The 27534-nt window shown below is 38.9% G+C and overlaps 1 protein-coding gene across 7 annotated transcripts in view; it reads right to left on the reverse strand.

Annotated features, from left to right (window-relative positions):
- The window catches only part of CSNK1G3 (casein kinase 1 gamma 3), a 50127-nt gene that overhangs the window by 18168 nt on the left and 4425 nt on the right, over nt 1–27534 (reverse strand). For all 7 annotated transcript variants that reach the window (XM_081880529.1, XM_081880527.1, XM_081880528.1 and 4 more), the window contains exons 2-11: nt 24453–24525; nt 20657–21088; nt 14322–14362; nt 12622–12691; nt 8171–8319; nt 6316–6550; nt 4228–4313; nt 4050–4134; nt 3062–3210; nt 1722–1817 (exon numbers count right to left, since the gene is read on the reverse strand). In XM_081880529.1, the coding sequence (XP_081736655.1) occupies nt 1722–1817; nt 3062–3210; nt 4050–4134; nt 4228–4313; nt 6316–6550; nt 8171–8319; nt 12622–12691; nt 14322–14362; nt 20657–20834 (1089 nt within the window). In that variant the 5' untranslated portion in view covers nt 20835–21088; nt 24453–24525. The remainder of the gene's footprint in view (nt 1–1721; nt 1818–3061; nt 3211–4049; nt 4135–4227; nt 4314–6315; nt 6551–8170; nt 8320–12621; nt 12692–14321; nt 14363–20656; nt 21089–24452; nt 24526–27534) is intronic.

The following is a 27534-nucleotide window of genomic DNA, read 5'->3' on the forward strand; positions in this document are numbered from 1 at the left end:
TGAATGAGTCATTCTTAAAAACAGAGATCTACAGTACTTCCATAGCATGCACACTCAATACAATACAGATTGTCATAGATACATTGAATATTTGAAAGCTAAAATTTAAACCTGCTAAAACTGTTTAATCCAAAGTTTAAAGCAGAAGTTAACATGAGAAACTTAATGTGGTGGTGTTTATGCTAATGTACCATTTAATTTTTCTATACAAAATGTAAGAATAAAATGAAATTATTTTGACAGATCCACATTTTTACTTGTGTGTCAAGTCTATTAAGTACACCGAGTCTTGAGCCAGGCTGCACAAACCTACTCATTTTATAGGCACAAGTTACTCTCAGTTTACTTTTATCCTTAGGCTTGGAAAAAAACTATCTGTCCTGCTGAGGGAAATCATAGAATAGATGTAACCAGGCCAGGCTGCTACCACTAGCTTTGGTTCAAAAAATACTGGCAACTTTGAGCTACAGTTAATATTTGATAGCATATGTATTCTTAATCAGCCCTTGTTGTAAAGATAATAATATAATTCAAATAAAAATGACAGCCACTTCAAGAAATACAAAATATGTGGGGACAAATTCAGTGTAAGGCTAAGCAGATTGCTCCACCAGAGCAAGCACTTCTGATTGCCTGACGGAACAATCTGCCCTCTCTTCCCCACATGCAGTGTTCCAAGATTTCTTTAGGGGGAGGTGGATGCCCCACTGAGTTAGCTAGCATGGGCTTCCCCAGCAGGGTTTGTTAGCTGAATCCCACCCATGAACTCTAGAGAACTCCATGAACTATGGGCAAACACTGAACCAATTGTTTCAGGAACAGCTATAAAATTATACTATACACCTCAACACTTGGATGCTTTTGGTCACGGCAGCAACTCCAATCTCAATTAGAATTTTTACCAACAAGCAGCAAGTATTATTCCTGAGCTAGAACCATTCCCCATCTGTATGTTTGACTTCTATAGAGCTCTTGCTAAGAAAAGATAGCTAGCAATGAGAGCACAGGGAAATCTAGACATTCCAAAACCTTTGCTCACACCTGAAGTTCAAGCTGTGTCTAAAGACTTTGTATCATTTTTAACAAGAAGCTACATTCTGGAGACTGGCAAGAAAGCAACCTTCAACAACAAAAATGGATCAGGGACAGGTGAAAGGCAATGTGCGCCCTCCTTCCAGGCCCTCTAGGCAAAATTTTCCTCGCCCCTGGATTTAAAACATGGTTATCATTACACAGGCAAATAACAGTAACCACAGAGGACTAACCAAAGTTCCCTCTAAATCAAATTTTAAAACTGAGTTTGATGCTGGCTTCAAATCCTATTTTAATAGGAAGCCTTGTTAACCATAGCAATAGTTTAAGTCAGCGCTGATGTAATGATTAACCATGGTGAAAGCAGGTAAGAAAATTCAATCTGAAAAAGAGGCTGGTGTGGAGGGATAATGATCCGATATGCACTATCTTTGAAGCAGCTCTTCAATATGCCTCCACTGATCCAGGAAGTCTCTCTCACACTTCCTTTTTCTCTCCCTCCCTCATGCTGACACATAAACCTAACTACATAATAAAGCACTGAACATACAGAGAGTATATTTATTTAAAGAATCAAAAGCCTTGTATGAATAAATACTGTACTAAGAAAACAAGATCTGTTTTACTGGAAGCATGAACTAAAGCAAAACTATGACAGTACAAATGGCACACGTTGACAGACAGCATACCTGATTTTTCGACTGTTGCATCTTATCTCTGTGAGGATGTGCTTCTCTGTTGGAAGATATTGCAGGATCCGAATGGATTGAACCCACTGGAGTAGGCTACAAACAATACATTATGTTGAATACTGGCAATATAACATAGTAGGTTTCAAAGTTACCAGCATATATTTTGGAAAACTGACTGAAAGGGCATCTTAAGTTTCCATGATATTAAGTAAGTCACAAGCCTTGAAGCCTTTGGTAAGAAAGAATTACTATCACACAGAGGTTTTGTAAGTTAATGACATTAATATGTGTGAGTAAGAAGGCTAGTTACTTTGTGGAACCAGCTGCAAGACTAACGTGAGGTTAAAGTATCCTTTTTTTTACCCTTTCAGGACACATATCCTTCCAAGCCAACTTACACAAACAGCAGAAATGCACACTTGGAGAAGAGGGGGGCACAACAAGCAACCTCAGCATATCTCAAGGTTTTACCCCATGGGGCAGCTGAGAAGTGGGGGGAAACGGACAGTCCAGCTGGAACAGAAAAAGCTACTGATGTCTTTTTCTCTTCTCTGGAATCGTTCCCACAGGGCAATTAATGGAAGATGGCAAGGAGCGGGAGAAGGGGGGCAGTTCAACTAGAGCAGGTTTTCAAAACATCAGATGTACACTTCCATTACACAGTTTAAACTTATTACCAGGAAGTAAAACACAACATTTTACTGGAAGGCTAAATGCAGGCTATCTTGATAGTTGCTTCAGTTAATGTCCTACATCAGAAAATGTAGCAAGTGTAGCAAGAGGCATCTAACAACTAGCAAGTTACACTTGCCATTTAACCCTATCTGAATTTTGTGGATTTAACATATTGTGAACACTGTAGCTTATGAGAACAAACAAGCTGCCCTGATATGATTAAACATACGTGTTTTATAGGCTACCATACTGTCAAACTTAAAGAACATGGATTTCAGAGCTAGTTTCTGTAAACAAGACCTCATTAGGCTCCTTTGATTAGACCAACCAAACATAACAGAGCGGTAGATATATACAAAGGAATGTGAAACAGGATATAGCTTTTGCAGTTTCTACTGCTAAAGTCCTGCTTACAGAGTAAATAGTGTCCTCTACACACTCAAAATACAAGACAAATATAACCCAAGTATTCTTTTCAGAGAGAGAAAGGTCCTATGAAATATCTGCCTACGGCTTCAGAAAAAAAATTAAGGTAATAGAGGATACAATGGAGTCTCTTCTATGTATTTGCTATATTGCAGAAAAGTAGCTTATATGCTAGCAGATATTCTGTCATGAGTTTCAGGGACATTAGAAGAGTACTTGTTAAACTGTACACTTACCAGCTGCTTACCAATCCAGTCATATTCATAATCAAACATATAGCCCTTCCGATCAAACAAGTCTGTAAAGAGCTTTCTTAAGTAGTCATAGTCTGGTTTTTCAAAAAAATCTAGTCTTCTCACATAACGAAGATATGTAGCCATTTCCTCTACATGAATAAACAAATAATTTTAAATATCAGTAAAAACAGAGACCTGCTACTCTAATCCTTAATTTAGTTTTCAAATACAGAAAAGTATTTTTACAAACTGGAATTTAGTGCACAAAAGGGGACTAAATTTTGGCAATTGACTGAACAAAACACAATGCACTATATGTGGGAGTTGCCTTTGAAAATGGCCCAGAAACCTAAGCTTGTCCCAAGTAAGTCAACAAGACTGTTGACCAAGACAGGAATATGTGATCATATTGTTCCAGTGGTTTGTCATTTTCACTTCCTTTCAGTCTGTTTCCAGGCACAGTTCAAAGGGCTGGTATTAACTTTTCAGGGAGGTACATTCCCAAAATACCCTATCAGATGTTTATTAAGGTTATCAGCTTTGGAGACACCACAAGTTTTGTAAGATGTTTCATAGCCAAATATTTTGCCAATTGTGAGATCATTCTCAATATGGGATATTGGACTCTTAGCAATCAAAGCCCTTTTGGCAGCTGCATAGTTGATTTCTGAGATCTCCCTCATGAATTCACTACATGTCTACCAGCCACCAATTGCATGGTCAGCTTCATAAAATCTATTCGAAACAGTTCCTCTTACATAGCAGGCAAATGAAAAATGTGGGGGAGCACAAGAAACAATGAAACCTGTTTCCTCACCAATATGCTAAACATTAATTAAACCAAAATGGTGATGGTAAGAGTCAAGAGAAAATATGCACGACTGACATCACAAATACGACCATGGTGTAGCAACTTAATTTAGTGAGCAACTTAAATCTGGCAATGTCAACTCTATACAGACAGTTCTTTTACAGAAGAAATGATTACCTGGAAAGTTCTCACACAGTACTTCTATGGGGGTTGCTCGCTTTGTGTCTCCAATTTTCTGATACCGTTCTTTCAGTGTATCTGCCTAAATTTTAAAAGATATTGAGTTGCTTCAGAAATATTTTATGAAACTATGACAATACTTGAGCAAACAAAATTCAAATAATTGGCACACTACCTTTAAGCCTTGCCATGGAAGACTGCCTCTTAAAAAATACATGAACATATGACCTAAAGCTTCCAAATCATCTCTTCTACTTTGCTCTGGAAAAGTAAAGTTAAAATGTTAAGACTCCAAGTTCTGAACTTATTCATAAGAAAGGAATGATACAAGATGCACAGCTACAAAAATATATTTGCTATGTTCTACAGCTACTTCTCAAGTATAATTTTAGGTAAAAAAAAATCTTGGTAAGAAAACAAATTATTCTTTACTTCTCAAGCCTTTAAAAGTGTGGAAATATGGAGTCTAAATTTAACTGCTACTGCTCTAATTTAATTATATATTTAAGTAAAAAAGAACTGCTTTGAAAATGGACTGTGTTGTTGCCATGTTATAGCAACAAACAAGATATTGGGGGCTTAAACCTGCAAGAGTTGTGTTCTAGAAAGCCAAGACACACTATTCCAGCTCTCCATATTCCTGAATGCAAAAAATGAACTCTGCCTATTGATTTCAGAAACATGTGCTTCTCTTCCCCTGCACCCGCCACCTTTTTTTCTTTTAGGGAAGTGTGGAGAGTTTCCAAAGGCTGCATGCAAAACTGCTCACAGCACCCTTTCGGGACCAGGGAGTGGGAGGAGAATAATAGCTATGAATAATAGCTTTTAAGTTCCTCCCAGTTTTATGGCTGTGTTATGAAAAGTGCCCACAACACACTGTTCTCCCTTCTGAAAAAGCAGAGAGCTACATACACTGGCTTCTGAAAGCACTTGTGAAACTGCCATGATTCCAGTCTTACACAAATTCTAGATCAAGTCAAAGAGAAAGCCCCATCTGCTGTTCTTAAAACACTTTTGAGTTGTTGGGATCCTGGAGGTTTATTCTCTTTCTACAAAAGAATAAAAAGCAAGCCACATCCTCCAGAGCACAACCTTTAAAACAGTGGTACACATTTAACCACATGAGAGGCTGCCTGTTCACTTGAAATCTTCCAAGGTCCTGCTGTAGGTGTCCCTGCCCTCAGTTTAGGCAATTGACAAGTGGGGATAAGACACTTTTCTGTGGTAGCCCTTCATTTTTGGAACTCATTCCACAGAGCTCTATGAGGCACACAAGCTTATATTCTTGGACACGCTAATTATCCAGGGCTTTTACTTAACTGGATCTTTACTGCTGCTTCTTTTTATGTAGCACTGATAGTGGTTTGTTTATTTTGATTGTTTCATTTCTATTGTTATATTTACCGTATCTGTTTTGAATTTTGTAGCGTGAGCTAACTTGGTCACAAAGTTACAAAACAGTTGCTATTAGCATTGAGTTGTATGATGAATCACAGCCATCATGGTTGGAATAGGAAAGAAAAAAAGAGATAACTCAAAATGAAAAGGTACAGATGGTATGGTCCAAAGGCCCATGTAGTACAGTATCTGTTCTCACAGTGGCCAACCAGAAGCCAATGGAGAGCCCACAAGCAAGAAACGAGCACAATGCACTCACTATGCACCCCAGCAACTAGTATTTAGAGACATACTGGACTAGCAGCCATCTATAGCCCATCTATGTGCTCCATCAATCCCCTTTAAAAGCCATCCAAATAGGTGGCTATCACTGCGTCTTATGTCAGTGAATTCCATAGTTTAACAATATGCACTGTGTGAAGAATTCACTGTGTGAAGAATTCCGTTTTTTGCCTCTTCTGAATCTTCCACCATTCAGGTTGATTGCCTGACTCTGGTTTCTAATATGATGCAAGAAAGAAAAATAATATCTCTACTTCTCCACTCAATTTTACACATTTCTATAGGTAAAGGTAAAAAGGTAAAGGACCCCTGGACAGTTAAGTCCACCTTACTTGTATTTTATTTAAAACGAAAAGCCCCATTCATTGTAACATTTCCTCATACGAAAGCTGCTCAAGTCCACTACTTAAACACAAAAGCAAGTATTTTTATGCTCAACATGCACTCAAGTACCCTTCGATAAAACAAATAAAGCCTATCTGAACTACAAAAACAAGTCGTTTGCAAAAGTGATTAATATGCACAGAGCTGGTCAGAATTCTAGTGAATTGGTTAAGTTTGTGTTCTAAAAATAAATACATACCTTTTCCTAAATGTGTATTTATACTCATGTATCTAGCAGTTCCTGTAAGGCTTTTGTGTTCTCGGTATGGTATGTGCTTCTTTGTCTCTGGATCTATATATTCTTTTGCCAAACCAAAATCTATAATATGAATAATTTGTTGAGTTTTGTTTCCTGGTCGTCCTATTAAGAAGTTTTCAGGTTTTACATCTCTGTATATTAAGTTCTTTGAATGAACATATTCCATTCGAGAAATCTATGAAACAGAATGAAAGAAAGTTTGTTTGTTTTTTAACACAACTATAGTAGCAGAACAAATAAAAACAAAAAATTGCTATATCTTTTCTGTCTTGAAAGAACCTGTTTCTTCATGTGTCTAAAAATAAAAATGGAAGCTCTTCTTTCATTGAAACGTCTAGCTTTGGTTGAGGCTGCAACAGCAGGCACTCTTTTATGACTAGTGAGCAGCTAAGTGGCCTAGCACGAACAACAAAACACATGGACTCCCAAGCCGCTTTGCTGCTTCCCAGTCATTTTGCTGCTGCTCTATGCTGAACTTAAGCCATGGTTTGGTTTAATACATCATCTACATCCAGGCTGTCTCCAGACAAGCTACAAACTGTAACAAAATTTTCCCCTATGATCTATGATTGATGGTTTGCCTAGGGAGACCTGAACCATGAGTCAATGTTCTGATAACACGTTAAGCCAAACTACAACACAGCAGCAAAACATCTGAGAAGCAAAGCAGCAATGTTCACTTCTTCAGGAGTACACACGTTTGCTTTTTAGTGCTGAGTCACTGCGTGTGTTTCAATTACTCTTTGTTAAACTAAGTAGTGCTTGCATTCTGTCCATTAAGATTATTAGGCAACCACTTTTAAACTTTAATGCACCTAAGGAAAAAATGGCCAAGATGACAGTGTGTAACACTTCACAGAAAAAGGAAACTTGATTTTTAGGAAAAGGCTGCAAAATTTATTGTGAAGAAAATGGATTTGTGATAAGAATTCAAACCTGCTTAATAGAACCCCAGCACTGCCTTGTAAATTAAATGGGTGCTGAATGAACAGACCTCAAAATATTATAAAAATCTGCACCTGAATTACATAATGCAGAAACTGGTACTGAACATAGCATGCTGAAAATCAGTTTCCAGGTAGTACAACAATTAAAATGAGCCTGAAATATGAAGAGAGTCCCAAGTGAAATCTCAGAAACCCAGACAGGATAAGGTCCAAGGATGACTCCTGTGGAAGAATAGTTTGCACGGGGGGGGGGGAGCAGTTGCATTGCTGTTTGGTCCTTTCCATGAATAACAGAGACAGAGCAATACAATTCACAAAGTTCAGATTTTCTACGTTCAAATGTTTTTCATCAGTGAGCATACAGCATCCTCAATTATATTTCATGCTAGATCTAAATGTAATGGTTTGTTTATTAATGTGTTTAGTTAAGTATAACGATGTAGCTTGGATTCAGAGTAGCCCCTCTACAAACAAAAGGGCAGTTTGTGAAAAGCAGAGGTTGTCTATAGCAAAAGAGGGATGGGAGGCAATATTTGCTGATTCCCCCTCCCCCCTCCATTTATCTTCCACAATATTTCAGAGGTTCTTCCAACACTTTGAAGCAGGTTTTTAGTGGAATCTGTGTGAATCATCTGCCCTCCTTTCAATGACTAGAACTCTGCTCATAGGACCTCCATAGCCAACCCTTTGTCTTCATGACATCTAACAGTACCGTTCAGATTGAAATACAGTGGAAAACAACCCTAAAAAGTTTTAAGCAACCAGGTGACACATTCTTTCTGCTCAAAGAATATCCAGCTAATACTGAATGGACCATTATTTAAAAAAGAAAATAGAAGTATACTCACCAACTGTATGGCTATCATAAGAACAGTTTTTAGAGAAAAAGTCCTATCACACAAGTCAAATAAATCTTCCAAACTAGGTCCCAATAGTTCCAGCACCATAGCATTATACTTGCCACAAGGGCCAAAATAGTAAACCTGAGGTATTCCATCTGGGAAAATGAAATGAAACAGTCATTTCAACACACTTTTGTTCGAAGAACCATCTCACATTTCAACTGGAGAATAATTAAGACTATCTTACACAAAGATTTCCACAGACTTTAAGCTACTTATCACTATTAAGTTTCTTGTTGCAGGAAATATTTGATTCACTAAATAATTCTTAAGTTCTCCCTTTTCATTGTAGTTTGGGCTGTACCTGAAATATTATACTGAAATACTAGGTTTTGTAATCCTAGGAATGTGCAGACTTAAATGTTGGTATTTAATTATTTGCTATGACAGGTTGCCAGTAATTGTGCACAATAACTTAATTACAAGATAAACATCCACACACAAGGTACACAATGAACTTTATGAAGCCTAATCTTATGGTATCTTGCAAAGTCTAGCACATTGTCTACTTAACGGCTGTCATGCACCACTGCCATCAAGATAAAATATAAAGTTACAACCAATGAATTTTAGTATTTTTACCAGAAGATGCTAGAATTTCTAGCATTTTGCCCACGTCTATACTGAACATTGTCCATCATCTTCTGTTTGCTACAACAGAACCAAGGTTCTGCAAATTTCTAAATCCCACAAACTGTATCTATGGAGCTCAAGAATAAGCACTTCACAGTGCATGAGATCAATCAAGCTAACCTGAATCTAATAATACATTGCACATGTGTAGTTCAGACCTAAAACATTTATCTGGTTTGAGCCAGCGGCTCTGAAAAGTAAACAATCCCAGTGCAATTTTATGAAACATTATCTAGAAGAGCATGCAATGGTGTATGGGCGATAGGCCCGCACTGTTATGCAGCTAACCGTGTCTACTCAGAAATAAGTTCAACTGAATTCAATGGCGCTTGCGTGGAAGTAAATGGTGTTGCAATTACAGCTTTAGATAATGCTCAGAGCAGACCCATTGAAATAAATGAATCTAAGTTGGCTATCACCATATGGATATAGGCAGATTATTCTATTGTTCATTCTCAGGGATACATCAACAAGATATGCCTGTGCATCTCTTACTATCATCATCATCATCATCTATCTGTTATTACTATCAATAGTGGTTCAAAATCTGGACTAAAAGCTGTATGCCTGTGTTTATTTTAAAAAATGCTGTAAGACCCCAAATAAACTGTATTTTCCAACAGCAGATATGTAAAGTTATAGTGCTTCCTAATGCTCCTTAACTTAGTGTATCAGTTTTCCTTGGCCAAAGAAAAAGCTACAAATGATTTGTGGTGTATTTTATTCAAAGCATGTTTCAGAGAACATGTTTTCTGTGAAGAGCCTGTGGCCCATGGAAAACAATCAAGTGCCATAATCAAAAGTAGGCAGTGCCTTGGGCGGGGGGGGGGGGGGATCAGTGGGAGTGGTATACTTTACTTGTGACCTCTATTTTCAGCTACCCCTCCCCTTCCTTTCTCTCTGATCCCTCTGTCAGTGTTGAAAGAAAATATCGAAGCTCAGCAACGGAAACAGCTTGTGCAGAGATACCAGAGATTGCCTGCTTTTCTCCCATTCAACCTTTACCCAGCTAGCTACAGAACATATACAAACTTCTACATCAAGTGGAGCTGAAAAATCAAGAATAAGCCTAAACCTATTGTCATATGGGGCATTTTCATCTATCTTGCAATAGGTGGAAAGTGTGTGCTGGCTTAACAATGCTCCATTAGTCAGCAAGCAGCAGCAATGTCTTCTGCAGACACAGGACACTTCACAGAAAGGCAGGCCCTGTTGGCAGCAAATCCCTTCCAAATCAGGTGAGATTCCCCATGCATTAAGGCGGCAGCTGGGAGCCAAGTCACATTTGCTCATGAGAATCCAACACTGCACTTGTTACTGGTGCTGGCCAAAACCTAATGACATCAAGAAATGGATCCTGACAAGATCAGGTACCAGGTACATCAAACAAAAAGGCTTCTGGCCAACTGTCTGGGATGCTGTAGTTGTATGCTGCATTGCAGACCTTGCATTGAACAGGGTACTATACTAGATAACCTCCGAGAAGCCTTTCAAATCTAATTCTATAGTTCTAGTAGCTGAAGACAGAGTTTCAGTCACATGCCCTACATTGGATATTTTTGATGCTTTGGGGGGATCCTCAAAGGTAGCTTACCCATATTGCACCAGTATCACTATGCTGCTTTCATCCCAACACAACAAAGTTGGGGAACTAGTGGGCTGGATGGAGCCTATGGATCCTCCCCTTCCAGCCCACAACACCCACTCTTTGTGCCACCCCCACCAGCAGGTTTTAGGCTGAAAAGAACTTCTTATTGAAACCAATAGCTGGCTTTATTTTAAAGCCCAATTATGGTATGGGGGCTAGACTTGTAGAACAGACCCCCTCAGTAACTCCAAGTAGTTTAGGAAAGTGTCTGAAATCTATCTACATGATACATACAGATAGAGGATGCTGCTAACATGCAAAACATTTCTACTGAATAATATATACAAAGTACTTTATCATATTAAGCTGTTTTGTTGTCAAAGTTAACATCCAGTTTCTTGTTCACAGAACTATGAACTAAACATCATCAAAATATGGTAGAAAATACAACAAACAATGCCCTCTGATGCTTCACTACTGTGGTTCAAATTTAGGCGGCCAACAATTCTCCAAACAATGTCAACTAAAAGTCTGACATGAATGCAATCAGTTATAATAGACATCTTCTTTTGTAACAGCAGTATAGAAGATATAATCATAAATAGTTTTGTCATGTACATACTCTTGTTCTAGATGAAAAATATTAGCAACCTAAGTTGCATTAGTCTGGTTCTCATATCTCATTAAATCAGTTAAAATGAAATGTGGTTTTATGTGAACAAGGACTATGCTGGTGCACGCTGCTAGATCACAGGCATTTTGGTTTTCCCCAGTTCCTGCTGCTGCCACACTGGCAAGGAAAAGAGCAAAACAAACCATGAGTAAAGAGCAAGTGAATAAACCAAGAAACCAGGTTCTGCCAAAACAAGTCAGGCTATGACTTTGTTTCTTATCCAGCACAGCAGGAGTGGAGAGAGAAGTGCCTGCAATTTCAGGATTGTATACCAGCATTCTGCTTGCTCTTGTTAAACCACATTTTATTTTAACTCCAACTTAATATGATTTGCAATTTAATATGATTCATCTACTGCAATTTGGGCAACAAAGAAAAACTAGAAACTTTATTTTCAAACACGCTGTGATATATGTTGGTCATCTTGGGTTTTGGAGAACATGCAACACCAGCAAGCAGAACATGGAATTGATGCAAAACTTGTAAGAAAGCTCTTTGGCATACTATTTCTTACATAAATCATAGCAGCGTATTGGATTTGCAATATAATTTCAATCTATTCAAACCTACTACCTCAGGGGTTACCACTATAATTAAGGACAATGAAGACTAAACAGTACTGAAAGAAGTGGCAAGAGATTTGGTGAAGCATAACTAAATAGAAATGAGTGAACAACCAATTCCTACTGCTCCCAGAACACTGGTTTTGACATCTTTATTTCAGTGGATTCCAGGTGGATTTTTAAGAACTTCAGACTCAACAAATGTATGAGGCAAACACTTTCTATTCCCTGCATTTCTGGCTTCTTGGTTCCTGTCATTCCTGGGGGGGGTGCATTTTCTTATGATACACAGGGTAGAAGTTATCCAAAGAGGAGTACTGTCTAAATTTATTATAAGCTACTGTGTAGCACCTTATCCTATGACCGATTTCCATAATGATAGGCATAAAATACACACATGGAAGACAGCCAGTAAGGTCTGCACCCAGTTCTGGTCATGGAGAACAGCAGAAGCATATTTTCTGAACACAGCTGCCTCACCAAAGTATTTCAATTTGGTCTCTGAGCTACATTTTCTACTACTCACGTAAGGTCAAACTGAATGTTATATACTATATTGCAATATGGAATTAAATCTCAGCAACAGTTTCTCCAAACTAGCCTTACAAGGATCGAGGTACCTAACTTTCACTGGCAGATGTTTTTCCTCTGAAAAATGTATTTCCATAGGGCAAACACATATGCTGAACACTGGCCAGAGTAAAAGAAATCTGAGCGATTTCAACGGAAAATTGTCATCAGGCTAATTCTAGATGTAGCTTCAATGAACTGTGTAGCAAGTACCTGTGACTATTAATATAAACCAATGACATTAAATATACTTGTGTGTGATAAAATGCACAAATATTTACATATCAAATTGTGGGACTTTTATTAACCAATCTATAACCTCATTATTGTAGTACTTCACATTATGCTACAACTAGATAATTATACTTACCACCAGATCCTAACTGCTTGTAGAATCTGTATTCCAAGTGCAGCTGTGGTGCTCTTGACTTCATTGGCTCCTGAAGAGACCAAGATTTTAGAAGTCAAGTTCTCAACGCAACAATGTTAATACGACTGCTATCTGAAGAAGTATCTTTCCAATTTTCTTTCAACCAAAAGAGACTTTGACAATATTTACTTTCTTAAACCTGTTTATCACAGTGCAATACTGATAATACAATATTTACACCTCATTTAATTTGTACTCCATACTGCATATAGAACTGTCATTTCAAAAATGTTTCTTTGGGATTAGGAAGAAACACTGGATGTCAAAGGCAGAATTAAAATATATGCAATGTCTGGAGGTGCTGTTAATTTAGCAATTACAGGAGTAGAAATCTCAGTTTCAAAGGAACACAAGCCACTAGCAGCCAGGAAAAGCATATGGGCACAAACATGCACCTACTGCAATAGTAACTTCCCTAAGTGATCCCTCTTCCAAGGCAAGCAACTGTTTTGAGTGCCCCCTAACATAAAAATCTCACGTTAGGTCAATGTACACAGTATTTATTTTCTCTTCCTTGATCCTCTGAAACAGGGAGGACCACTCCACTCCCCTTTTCTAAATATCTTCTAGTCCACCTTTTCACCAGACACCACTTCAGTAAAAGGGTGGAGGAAGAGGGAGACAGAGATGATTTCCTTTCACAGCCAAACTCCCCAGATTTTAATCACACAGCTAATGCCAAGGGCGATTGGGACAAATCAAAGCGTCTGTGCTTTCCCTTTGGTTATTAACAATGGCGGGGGGGGGGGGTGCACAAATACGTGCACGTCCAAAACTCAAGGCATTAGATACAATGTCATGTAGAGGAGCACTGCTGAAATATAATGATCAGTAACACTAAATGAAGTATTTAACAGGAGCAAATCATAGGCAACCAAAAAGCTTAGAAAATATGGAACAATACTACAAGGGGCAGAACACAGATCTTCAGTGAAATGCTGGCACTCTTGACCCAATGACAAGATTGACTAGAAAGGGTCAGCAGAAGCATAGGCCATATTGTCCATTATTAATTATTATTATTATTATTATTATTATTATTAATTTTATTTATACCCTGCCCATCTGACTGAGTTGCCCCAGCCACTGTGGGTGGCTTCCAGTGCATCTAAAAACATAATACTGTAAAACATTACACATTTTAAAAGGTTGCACATGTTTTTCAAAGCACAGAAACTACCCAGATAATCTGTTTAGGTATGAGCTTTGTAATAGCAAGAAGTTTCTTTTTTTAGTATTTATCACCAGGACATTAAATTAATTGCCATTTTCTGTAGGGCTGTGGCAGAGGGAATGAGCATGTGCTGGTGTTCTATGTTGCCAAAAATTGCTTGGAAAAAATGCTGGGCCCATTGGAGTGCTAAGCCAGTGCTGAGCCAGTCATCTCAGTAGTAACAAGTAGCTTGAAAATATTAAACTATACATATTAGCAAAAAGGTTTGATGAAAAGTATTTTAACCATTGGTATACTGAATAATAAATGACTTGCTGTATCATGGAAAAGTGGAAGTAGCTGGCAACTGTGCGATCTCTGAATAAGGCCTGTAACTCTTTCATTTTGGATACAACTTGTTGAAAGCAAGCATTATTTAGTTAATGAAAATATAAGAGCTTGTAATTATTAATGAATGTCAACTTACCAGCTTAATTGCCACATATTCATTTGTATACAAATTTTTTCCTTGAAAGATAAGAAAGAAGAATGTCAGATTTCATACCTCTGTAATATGTATATATAGATATAGATGGCAAAACATCTACATTGAAATAAAAAGTTGGTGGAACTTGCCCATTTGCTTCAATATGTAAAGTCTGTCAAACTCTTATTGACCATGAAAAATCAACATTTATTAGTATACTATCTATCTGCACTGGTTATTAAATACAATAAAGCTAGTTAAAGAAAACCAATGTGCAGCAGCTGACAGCTTCAGACACACACTTGTTCCTTGAGCTATTTGTTTATCTCTCAGCATTGAAAATTGTTACTTTAAGAAGTAAAGCCTCTTTTAGTTTGTACAGATGGGAACTAACAATTACACACACAGAAAATCACACCACACAGAAAATCACAATGCTTACCTAAACACAGGCTTAGACTCTAGCTTTCATTCAGTGAATGAAACTAAGATCACAGAACGGGGGATCTTTCGCTCCCCACTTGCAGACACCAGTGCTGCTATAAAATCTATTTTGGAAATTGGATGAGAATTGGGAATGGTTTATGGGGCTGCACAGGAATCTGTTGCAGGTTGCTCTTCCCCCGCCTTACATAAATGAAGGGGCAATTTAGGATCCAAGGCATAGTAACTGTATAATCGTATTTTATTAACACACAGTGATGAACTATGCAACCAATGAAATACAATATAGTTTAAAGAAGCTTAACTGATTATTCTGAGCATGCAATGTTTATTCATTGTTTAGTCAACCATAAACAATTTCTGAAAATTATTCCAGTACAAACAATAAGCAAACCTAAACAAGTTAATGACCTTATAACCCTCTTAAACTGTAAAGCCTTGATTAAAGTGTTTAATTACAACTCATATCAACACAATTTTCCCTAATAAGTTAGCTGCCCTTTAATTAAAATTATATAGAGATATCACAAAAGGTAGTTAAAGAATTGCAGAGTTCTACCTAAACAACAGGGGAGGGGTTTTTTTTTCCCACTGAAGAATGTAAAATAAAAATATCAGAACATTGCACTTTACTTATTAACATAAAGTTACAAATTCCAACAGAAAGACAGACTTTGCCTGCTTTTCCCAATAATGTTTATGCCACTTAACTGTTCCATGAGTAGCTTAACTTGAAAGGACAAGACCGTCAATGATCATAAATAGTATTTTCGCTGGATTTACTTTTATATTTCTAGAACTGAAACAAATGTGGATATTTCTAAGTCAATGAGGAGCACTTTTTTATCCCAATAATTTGTATTGTTTCAGTACAGTATAAGGACAACAACAAAACAACTCAAACAGGAAACATAAGTCCAGTTACACAGAGTAGACTCCACAACTTTACAATCACAAGTCCATCCCCAGTGTGCAATCTATGAGTACAAAAACAAAAATCCCAGGAACACTACTTATTGACATATCCACAGGAGCATTTAACTTTGATGGGCAATTATTTTAAATAAGTGACCAGTTCAGCATATATTTCAATATTAGATAGAACTTACTGAAGTTCATCCCTTCCAAAATTTAGTTTATTAACTATATGTTCCATTAATCAATGTTTCAGCATATAGTCAAAACCTAAAGCTATTTTGAGGTTTATAGAAAGGCAAGACAACAACAACAAAAATAATAATCAAGCCTTTCACTACCAACAACACTTTGCTATTTTATCTATAAATAACAATTACCGTATTTTTTGCACCATAACACTCACTTTTTTCCTCCTAGAAAGTAAGGGGAAATGTCTGTGCGTGTTATGGAGCGAATGCCTGCGAGGGGCGGGGGGGCGGGGATCTGCTGCAGTCGTGAGCAGAGGATCCATGGTTCCCCTTCCTTCCCTCCTCCGTGGTTACAAAGCATGGATCCACATGGATCCTCAGGATTTTTGCATTGGGCTATTCGAAACTCACTGTCATATCACATGTCTGTGGCAACAGCATGAACCACAAAAATCATATATCCACTATTTCATTTAGAATATTTTTTTTCTTGTTTTCCTCCTCTAAAAACTACGTGCGTGTTATGGTCTGGTGCGTGTTATAGAGCGAAAAATACGGTAGTTAGAATCACTATGAAGCTTTTAGCATGAAGCAAGAGGCTAGATGAATGCCGACATCATCAAAAAAGAGTTACTCATTTTTCCTCCCAGACACCTGCCCCATAAACCATAATCTCAGATGATAGTCATATTGGGTTCAGGTAATACAAATTTGTTGCACCATAGTAGCTGCCAAAAAGTAAGCATGGCCCTCTACTGCTTGGACTTATTCTTGTGTCAGTAACAGGTGAATATTTTGCTCATAGTTATATCCACCATCAAGAGTCTTTCATCCTTGAGGGCCACTGGCACGGCTGTGGGAGAAATCATGTAACCCTGACTACTGATATGATTGGGACATCCATATGTTATTGATGTGATGTCATGAATCTGTTTTTCTTTTTTGCTAACTGGTGTGTCAACAAAGTATTTTTCAGTTAAAGTGGGAGAAATTTTGTGAACCAGAAAAGAATATTTTATTCTTTAAGAAATGGTAGAAAGTAGCATAGGTGAGCCAGCTGTTTCCTGGCTTCATGAGCAGCTGCTCAATCATAGCCTCAAAGGTTATGAGAAATGTGGAGCTGGAGCTCCTTAAGGAGTTGGAGCAGAGCCCTTTCATTAGCTTTATCATTAATCATACTCTGAAGAAAAAAATATACTAAAGCTTTTAGTTTCTAAATCTAAACACATTTACTAGGGAGCAAGTCCTACTGAACACAGTGGAATTTGCTTCTCAGTAATATTAATATGCATAGGTTTGTGCTGTAAGTCTTACATGCGGAACAAAATTATTTACTAAAACAAAACATATCATAGGCAACATGCAAGTGAATGAATGAGTTGTGGTCTAAAGGAGGAGAGATGAAGCTCTCTGTCCTTTCCTCCCTCCAGCAGCCTCTTCTGTTTCAATTCTAGGCCTAGAGGAGAGTACTTTGCTGCCTCTACATCAAGTGTAGAGTTCAAATGGGCTTCCAGACAGAAAAATGGAATGCTCTATCCCAATCACTAGCAGCCCCCTGCATGTGTTCGCATGTGACATGGAATATAAAAAGTACCCTTCTCCAAATCCAGTACAGAAACCAAGGGATATGCTATTCGTCTGATCCTGTGGGATGCACTTCTATGCTGGACGTGGAGGAGGGAACCCAACTGTTCTCTACACCTGGCATGAAAAATAAACCTGTAGTTTTATTTGTATTGTGCTGGCCTATTTCTTATGCATAAAGTGTGACCCTGTGATGTCAGCCCCTTTTATAAGTAGCATGCTAGTAATTTGTGGACTTGTTGGGAAGCCTGCATTTTATATTTACTGAAATGAGAATCAGTTTGGGAGTATGATGAGGACAGCTTCCGAGATAGATGTTCTTTTAGGCACTATTGCAATGCAGATGGAACTGGCACATGTGCTTAGATAGTATGGCTTGCTCTTATTCATTTCATTACAGAAGACCACTTTATAAAAAGTACTCCTTTTTCCAATCATAAGACATAGATAAATTTAAAGATATATGTGAAACAAATTTGGCAGCCATCTAAAAAAAATAAAAGTGGGATAAGCCTGCTAGCCTGACGTTAAAATGAAATTTGTTTCAATAAAATGTTTGAGAGCAATAGTGAAGTATATACACTCAACACTTGATGTGCCTAAATTTAAAATCCATACTGAGGCATGGAAGCCACACAGTGGCCTTGGGCCTGTGACTGTTTCAGCATCACTTCTTTCACAAAGTTATTGAGAAGAAACAGAAGGGTACAAATATGATCAGTATTCTCTCCTCATACCTACAGTTTGATAACTGATCACAGCTTATATAAATGAAATTAGTATACAATACTTAAAACAAAATAAAAATAAAAAATAAAAAAATTCCTTCCAGTAGCACCTTAAAGACCAACTGAGTTAGTTCTAGGTATGAGCTTTCGTGTGCATGCACACTTCTTCAGATACACGCTGTGTATCTGAAGAAGTGTGCATGCACACGAAAGCTCATACCTAGAACTAACTCAGTTGGTCTTTAAGGTGCTACTGGAAGGAATTTTTTTATTTTTTATTTTTATTTTGTTTTGACCATGGCAGACCAACACGGCTACCTATCTGTAACTATACAATACTTGTTGGTCTTTTTTTCCTTCTTTTTTGCATGGACTGTATTTATTGATTGCATGTGCTTATATTTATAATAAAAGCTCGAACAACCAATGTGATGATTATTCTGCTTCTAAAATTTTGAGTTAGTAAATTAGAAATATAGCAATTAACATATATTTAGCACCATGTTATTTGACTAGTCCAGACATAACAATACTGACATAATAAACCACAAGTTAATTAAGGGCACTGGATTACATGCCCCTTCTTCTCCTGTGCTGCTTCTGCAATTTCTTTAAAATAGTTTCTCCATTATGTGAGAAACAGGGAACTGTAATAATGTCACTTTACTAACTAGAATTGAAGGGTGTCCCAAAGGAAAGTAATCTAGGTCCCAACCTTATAAGTACGAGGACCTGTATGCTAATTGTTCTGGCCTTGCCCCACAGGTCCACCATCTTGGAGAGTGCCACATCATGGACACTGAACCGTACCTCTCCGTAGCAGCAGGGTAAAGCAGGAAGTGGGTGAACACTGCCATATGCACTACGTGTAGGGGTGTGATGTCAGCCTGGCAGGCACAAAGGCCCACATGGTGGACTGCCCCAAGGAGCTTGGGCATAGGGCCTCCCAAAAGGACACAGGTTGCACCACTGCGGGGGGGGGGGGCAGTGATGTCATGTGCAGGGAACTATTAAAAGGAGTTTCTTTCCTTCTTTCAGCAGGCATTGCTAAAATGGTTAAAATACCCTCTTCAGCAGGAGATTCTGAGACACAGCCCTACCAGAATCGTGGAGGGGAGTGTCTCAAAACCACCTGAAAAATGGGAGGAATTTTCACCAGTGGAAGATGGAGGTTAGCACATGGTGGCACCTGCAGGGAGACTTTCCAGTGCTGAGTTCCAAAAGTTGGGTCAGGGCAAGCAAGTTCAAGACCATCTTGTCACTGGTCTTAAAGACAAAAGTGGTTCCAATGTGTGGTAAGCCAGCACACTCGGGCAAAATTCTTGGAAGTAAGGTTCACATAGGTGTCCATGAACCACCTCATGTGATGCTTTTCTGTTATGCACTCTCACACTCCAGAGGGGCCTGCTGGGAAGGCTCCAGGGGCAGTCTGTTTCAATGAAGAATGCTGGCGGGAGGGGGACACTGTGGCTGCAATGGTGGCAAGGAGAGGTAGAAAGATAATGGGAGGGAAGAAATAGGAGAGACAGAATGAGAAGGGAGGGGAGAAGGAAGGAGTGAGTAAATAAATAAATAGAGAGGTGTGAACAATGCCCAGTCCCTTACCCAGCCCTGCACAGCCACCACTGCAAGGGACCCAGGACTCTACGTGTTAAAAGTTGCCATGGCTGCAGCAGCAGGGCAGGTGCCAGTACAGCCACCCTCTCTCTCCTCCCCATTTTTGGATGAGAGCCTGATGCTCAGTTTATGCCCAGTCTTCACAGGCTTTTGCAGAGCACTTGTGATTAATTCCATGGCCCACTAGGGGTCCGCAGCCCACAGATTGGAAACCTCAGAGCTACAGTTCCCCTTTTCAAACATAATGGGGAAAGTGATTTAAAGAAACCATAATAGAAATACTAGGGTCAGGCCAGGAAAGCAGTAGGAAGCATACTGTGTCAATGCTCACTCAAGGCTTAAAAAACTTATTATTTAAAATAATGAATGAATGAATGTATGGTTTATTAATCCAATACTGTTAAGTCCAAACCTACCCATTCTTTAAATAAAATGCATAGCAATGAAAATAAGGGCCAACGTGTAAAAAAAAGATAGAATGCCACTTCCACTCCTGGAATTCAACACAAATCAAGACCAATGATGACGGAAGATCCAATGATCCAAAGTTCAATATTCGATAATCTATTGTACCCAAAGAGCCAACCTGCAATCTATGTACTCAAACGAATATTCCTACCACAGCATATGGCATGGATTCATTCAAGGGTCCAAAAATTACATTCCCAAGATATCAGAAATGTACTGCCTTTACACTATGCTGACAAATCTATAGTAACTACCAGCAGTCATAATTTTGTATTATAGTCTAAATAAACAAACCTCATTATTTTGAAATGAAACAAAGTTAACATACAACACAGATTTGAATGTTTCAAAGGCATGTGCATCCAAAATTAAATGAGCAGAATCTTACCTAATCGTAGCTCTCCAAAATTGCCACATCCAATTTTTTTTCCAACTCTAAAGTTAGGTCCAACCATTAACACTCCAGAGTTTGAAGAGCTGCTGCCTCGTGGATTGTGACTTGATCGTCCACTAGGCCTTGCCATTCTATCATCCAGTTTGTCCTTGTCTTTCTTTTTGCTATCCATATCAAGTTTACGGTACTCCACTTTGAACTTCTTTCCCCTTTCAAGACAGGCAAGCTCAAATGGGGTAAAGTAGAAATGGACACATCACTAGTTAAGTGCTCCAGCTAGTTACTGTGAGTCAGCAAGCTGCTGCTGGCAGTCACTGCTTGTGTATTCATCCCATTCGCAAAGTATTTTTCCTTCGTAGTTGTTACAGGAAAATATAATCTCAGTAGATCTTCTATCAGCACCATTTACTGGTTTTTAAAGTGCTTCTGTAACAACAACAACAACAACGTTTTTTAATCAAGCATGTAAGGACAAAGGCATACAGGTAAATGTATAAATTACATACAGCATATGATTAGAAGTTTACTGTTTATTGGTTCAACAATAAACTCACAAAATATCAGAGTTGTGTACATGTTGTTAAATGTATCACCTACATGTTACAACACAGTATCTACAAACAAAAATATAAGGGTGCGAACAACCAATTAATAAATCTTTGTAAAGTCTAAAACACCCAAGTCACGAAATTCAAACTGATCTCTAGAAATGTGCTGAGCTCCAACATTAGTGCACATCAAAATAACACATTAAATAAGTAGACATACCACACACCATAGCACATCCCAAGAGAAGCTAAATCTCCCCAAGACTAAGTTGCAAAAATCTGCTAAAATTGTTTAATGATTGAGCCATCAGACTGATGGAGTCATTATATAAAAATGCCTACAGGTGAACTATTATTTCACTTTAAGTTGCAATAATACATTTTCAAGAACTAGCAAGAATAGGCTTTAAATAACAGCATCAATAGCATGCAACAAAGTACAGTGGTACCTCTGGATACGCACACCTTCAGTTGCGTATCCTTCAGGTTGCGAGCGCAGCAAACCCGGAAGTATTTTTTTCCGGGTTTCACCACACACACATGTGGATAAGTGCTCTACCACCCCACGCACATGCGCAGAAGTGGTCCCTCCAGTTGCAGAAACCTCAGGATCAGACTGGAGCTCCGAAACGGATCCCATCTGCAACCAGAGGTACCACTGTAATATATTATTTCAATGCCCTCCTCTATCCCACTTCGTGCAAAGCTTTCTATTGTGGACTATTTTTTTCCCCTTTCCTAAAAGGTGTCTGGGATGTTGTAAAATATAATTTTAGAAGGATTCTTTATGTTCACATTACAAAATCTGTTGGACATACATAAATTCTGCAGTACCAAGTGTGAAAGAAAATTATTACAAAAACACTCTTGGATCAAGTGACTTTTTGGGTCAAAAACTGCCAAAAAGTTGAATATTTAAAACACTAACTTTAAAACACTAATTCCCCTACATGCAAAGAAATGCTGAGAGGATGAGACCAATAGTGGGTCCAACAGTCAAGAAGGCAGTTTCTGCATGTGCTATAGAGGGAAGTGAGGGGCAGATGGGGCTCTTCGACCTGGGAAGGGAGCCCATCTAGGAGAAGGAAAACTGATCCTAAACCTCTGCTGCCTTGCAGGATAGACCCTACACATATCCAGAATGGAGTCCTTAAGGCTGGCTGGTGCTTTATACTTCTCCTTCCAGCAACTTCTGCAACCAAGCTGGTGCCAAACGGATTGCTCTGCTTTGGACCACATCAGCAAGGCTGCTGGGCAGCCCAGGACCTCCATACACACTCCCCAGGTTTGAGCTCTGGAAAGGTCACTTTGATGCTGCTAACACATTGATTTGACTCCCTCACCCACTGGGCGCACTCCACTGTCAAGACAGGCAGGTGCCAACAAGAATTTAAATCACGACAAAACAAAATACTAATTACAGAACATCTATCTTTTAGATGAGTCCTCCAGAATGGAAATGAGGAACCTCCAGCCCCTGAACAATACTCTTTGTCACCTCTTTAAATCAATCTCCAGGCCAAACTCAGTGTCCCAAATCCCTCTGGAGAAAGGGAGGTGAATTTAAAGAAGTATCTTGACAGCAAGCTGGATAAATCCTTAATGCCTAACAACGTAGAGCACAACTTACTTTTTTTTTTCACAGCCCTAATTCTATCCTGTTGTCACTGGAAAGTGTGCTGTTTATAAAGTGCCATATCCCACTGGAATGAAACCCACAAGCTGAATAACTAAGCAGCAGGCATTTGATGAAAGGAAAGTGAATTCTGATATGTGAAGTAATGAGTCATCAAAATGTAACGAGCAGAGACCAATAATACCAAAAGAAAGGAAATGAGTTTCCAAGTTTTAAATGTTAAATAACCTATTTCTCATCAACAACTGACACCAACACTTGTTTAAAAAGAATACATATGAAAAAGAGGAAGAAAAACATCACTACCATAGAAGTACTATGATGCTCTGATGCTATTTTCAGATGCTTATCATTACTTTAATTTCATTGCCAATATGCCGTATTTTTTGCTCTATAAGACTCACTTTTTCCCTCCTAAAAAGTAAGGGGAAATGTGTGTGCATCTTATGGAGTGAATGCAAGCTGCGCAGCTATCCCAGAAGCCAGAACAGCAAGAGGGATTGCTGCTTTCACTATGCAGCGATCCCTCTTGCTGTTCTGGCTTCTGAGACTCAGAATATATTTTTTCTTGTTTTCCTCCTCCAAAAACTAGGTGCGTCTTGTCGTCTGGTGCGTCTTATAGAGCGAAAAATACGGTAAGTAAAAAAAGAACAGTTTAGAGTTGGAACTAGATTTCAAATTTCTAGGCAACACCAGATTTTTTTTTAAAGGCACCTAGGACTTCTCCTAGTATTACTATAGTATCATGCAGCTTTTTCCATAATAAATTTGTCTCTGAACTTTTCATCATTTCAAAGCATTGCTTGTTAAAGTTCCACCTTTCCAGCACACCACTTCCTGAAAGTTATGAGAACCAACATAAAATTACATAGATCCAAAAGCTAGTGATTTTTCTTACTATCATACTGAAACTATTACACAATAACGTGTCTCTTCTTTCCAAACAATTCACTTTGCTTGGCTGTTTCTCTGTATACAATTTTTACAATGAAAGCAGCCCATCTATTGGCTGCTCATTTTAATTCCCCTCCCCTAAACTCCTAATACATATTCTCCAGACCCTAGACCAGACTTTCTCAACCTTGGATCCCCAAATAATGTTGGATGACAGCTCCGATCACCCTTGCAGGAACAGTTGTGAGGGATGATGGAAGCTGTAGTCCAACAACATGGAGACCCAAGGCTTAGAAAGGATGGGCTAGACATGATTCAGATCTTCCAAATTTAACAAGAAAAAGGGGAAATGTGGTGGAGAAATGGAATAAGATTTTAAAAGAAATTTTAAAAGAGGAAAGTAAAAATATACAAAGAAAATAATAACAGATCTATAAAAAGGGAGGTAAACTTTTTTGCTCCTAAAGGCAGCTGGAGGCATCATGCCAGTGGGTGTATCTGGAGCTAGATTGCGATGGGGAGGAAGACAAGTGAAATTCCCAAGTGTCTTCTCTTTGGCACACTCCCCCTTAAAATTCAGTTTGGGGGGCAGCTTGGTCACCCACAGTGGATCACACTTAAGGCCTGCACACAGGTGATTTAAAGCAAGCACAAATTTTTACACCTGACCGTAATTCCTTATAAAGAGACAGAATTTACAAGTCACACTTACCCAATATAATGATCCAATATTGATACATTTCCCCCCATCACAATTCACACATTGTTTTATTCATAGATGAATTCTGAAAAAAAGAATGAATTTAACATAAGCAATCAATCCAAAGCAATTTTGATGCTGTGACTACACAAATCCATGTGGCCAGATACTGAAAAACACACAAACAATAAATATACTTTCCACAGGAAGTATGGATTATTAAACAGTCATACTTTGGACTCCCTATATACCGTATTTTTCACCCTATAGGACGCACTTTTTCCCCTCCAAAAATGAAGGGGAAATGTGTGTGCATCCTATGGGGCGAATGCAGGCTTTCGCTGAAGCCCCACCGCCAGCCCCGCAAGCTCAGGGGACAGCGGGGAGGTGCAGCGTGCCATCCCGCTGTCTCCTGACGTCGTTTGGAGGCTGGCGGCGGGAAAAGCCCGCTTCTCCCTGCCGCCAGCCCCGCAAGCTCGGGGACAGCGGGGAGGCGCAACATGCCCATGCTTAGCTTCAGCCGTGGGAGCCCGGCGCTGGCCTCCCACGACCTGCGGAGAGCTGCATGTTCTGGGGGCTGGGGAAGCTCGGGCTTCCCCGTCCCAGCCCCGCACCTGGGGGGGGAGGGAATAATTTTTTTCCCTTTATTTCCCCCCCCCCAAAAAAATTAGGTGCGTCCTATGGGCCGGTGCGTCCTATAGGGCGAAAAATACGGTACCTTGACTTGCTTCTATTTGCCAATGTCTCCACAAAAATTGAGTATTATGAACAAATACATAGTACATTTAGCCACTTGCCTAGTTGCATTTGGAAATGCGTATTTTCACCTGTGCCCTTCTATGAGTGGAAGGCTCTTGGAACTATCAGAGGCCCCTACTAATGGAAAAGGGGAGGGAAATTTTGCCAATTCCCACTTTCTCATGAAACCTTCTGCAACATATTCTTCGTTGTTATGAAAGGGTGCCCCAAGGGGATGGAGGGGACTCTAGGAGGAAGAAGGAATTGACAAAAATTGACTCAGCCCCACCCTGTTACCAGAGGTCTCCAATGAATCAAAAGCTCTTCTGCAAAATGAAGGGCACAAGTGAATTCCACCCACTGTCACTAAAAATCGGCTTCCATTTCAGAGGTCTAGAAGGGAGTCAATACAACTATAATATTTAAAGAGAGAGCCAGGAAATTACAGGCTAGTCAGATTAGCACCAGTTTCAGATAAACTGATGGAAAACATTTAAAATGATCAAGCATATAAACGAACAAGTCCTGTTGAAAAACAATCACCATGGTTTCTACTAAGTACTGCCTCTCTAATATGTTATGTTTCTTTGGAGAGCGTCCAAAGGCTTGTTGATAAGTATGATCCAGTATACAGTGCATACTTAAATTTTTAGAAAGCTTCTGACAAGGTTTCTCACCAATGGCTCCTGACTAAATTCACCAGTATGGACTAGGAATTGGCTGAAGAACAGAAACCAAAGAGTAGTAATAAATGTACAGTATTCACAGTGAAAGGATGCAATTAGTGGAGTGACTCAATGACCTGTATTAGGAATAGTGCTTTTAAATATGTTCATAAACAAACTGGATTACGAATGAGTAGTGATTTAGCTTTTGTTTCCCCAAATAATGTAGTATCACCCACAAATCTGGCTAACTAAGAAGAGCTCAGAAAAGGATCTCTCTGAACTATATGAAATGAACAGAACCAAAGCAAGTTAAATACAGTTCAAAGAAAGAGCAAAGTGATACAGATGGCAGAGATCCTAACTTCACATATAGGGTCTGAATTTGCAGTAGTTTATCATAGAAGAGCTCTTTGGGTTATGATAGATAGCTCAATGAAAATGTTGCCTCTGTTTGTATGTGTGCGTGTGTGGCAACTGTGAAAAATGTAAACTCTATGTAAGCTATTAGGAAGTGATTAAAAACAAAACTGCTACTAACAAAAACCCTTTATACAAAGTTATAGTGTGGCCATGCAGTCCTTGGAACATAATGTACAGTTTGGGTCACAACGTCTCAGAAAATATATTGTAGAAGTAGAAAAAGTATAGAAAAAGCCAACCAAAAGTATCTGAGGGCTGAATCAATAGCCCTCTAAGGCTACATGGGGGAAATGAAAATGGGATGGTTATGAGAGAAATTCATAAAATCATGTATGGAGAAAGTGGATAAAAAGGATGTTTCTCCCTCATAATACTAGAGCTCAGGGGCCATACAAGGAAACTGACTAAACAGAGAATGTGAACAGACAAAATGAAGTATATCGTCACACAGCGCATAATTTATGCAATTCACTGCCACAGTACATGGTGTTAGCCATTAGTAAATTGCTGTAAAAGGTAGTCATAGAATTCATGAGGGATAATCCTATCAACCGCTTCTAGTCATGACTGCTATCCAGGTTCACAGAAAACTATTAAGCTTCATTCAGGTGGTCTGTGGTGTGCCTGTAGATTTGTGTTTGAAGACTAGTACATACAGTACATTCAATACAGTGGTACCTCAGTTTAAGAACAGTCCAGTTTAAGAAAGATTCAGTTTACAAACTCCACAAAACCAGAAATAGTGTCCCAGTTTGAGAACTTTACCTCAGTCTAAGAACGGAATCCGAACGGTGGAAGGGCAGCAGCGGCGGGAGACCTCATTAGGGAAAGCGCAGCTGTTTAAGAATGGACATCCGGAATGGATTACGTTCATAAACCAAGGTACCACTGTACTCACATTGATTTTAAATGTACTTTAATTGCTTATATTGTTTTTTATTATATTACAATTTTGATTCTATGAAATACAATACAGGTAACTCACAACTTTCACAGAAGTTAGGTTCTGGGGTGCCAAAATCGTATATAGTCAAAAAGAACTCCTTGGAACTGCTCACACACAAGCATTTTACCTTCCACAGCCAGCACACCCAGCAGGTCTTACCCCACCCCAAGCATCACAGAGCACTTTTAAGCTCTCTGCTTTGCTCACCAAGCTCTGAAATATCTCACAGGGTCTCACAGAAGCCTCTCAGAGCCCAGTAAGCAAGTATGAGACCTTAAAAGATCTTTCCACTCCAGGAAAACCCTGCACAAAAAGAGCATTT

The sequence above is a fragment of the Podarcis erhardii genome, assembly GCF_964252035.2.
Source record: "Podarcis erhardii genome assembly, chromosome: 11".
Taxonomy (NCBI): domain Eukaryota; kingdom Metazoa; phylum Chordata; class Lepidosauria; order Squamata; family Lacertidae; genus Podarcis; species Podarcis erhardii.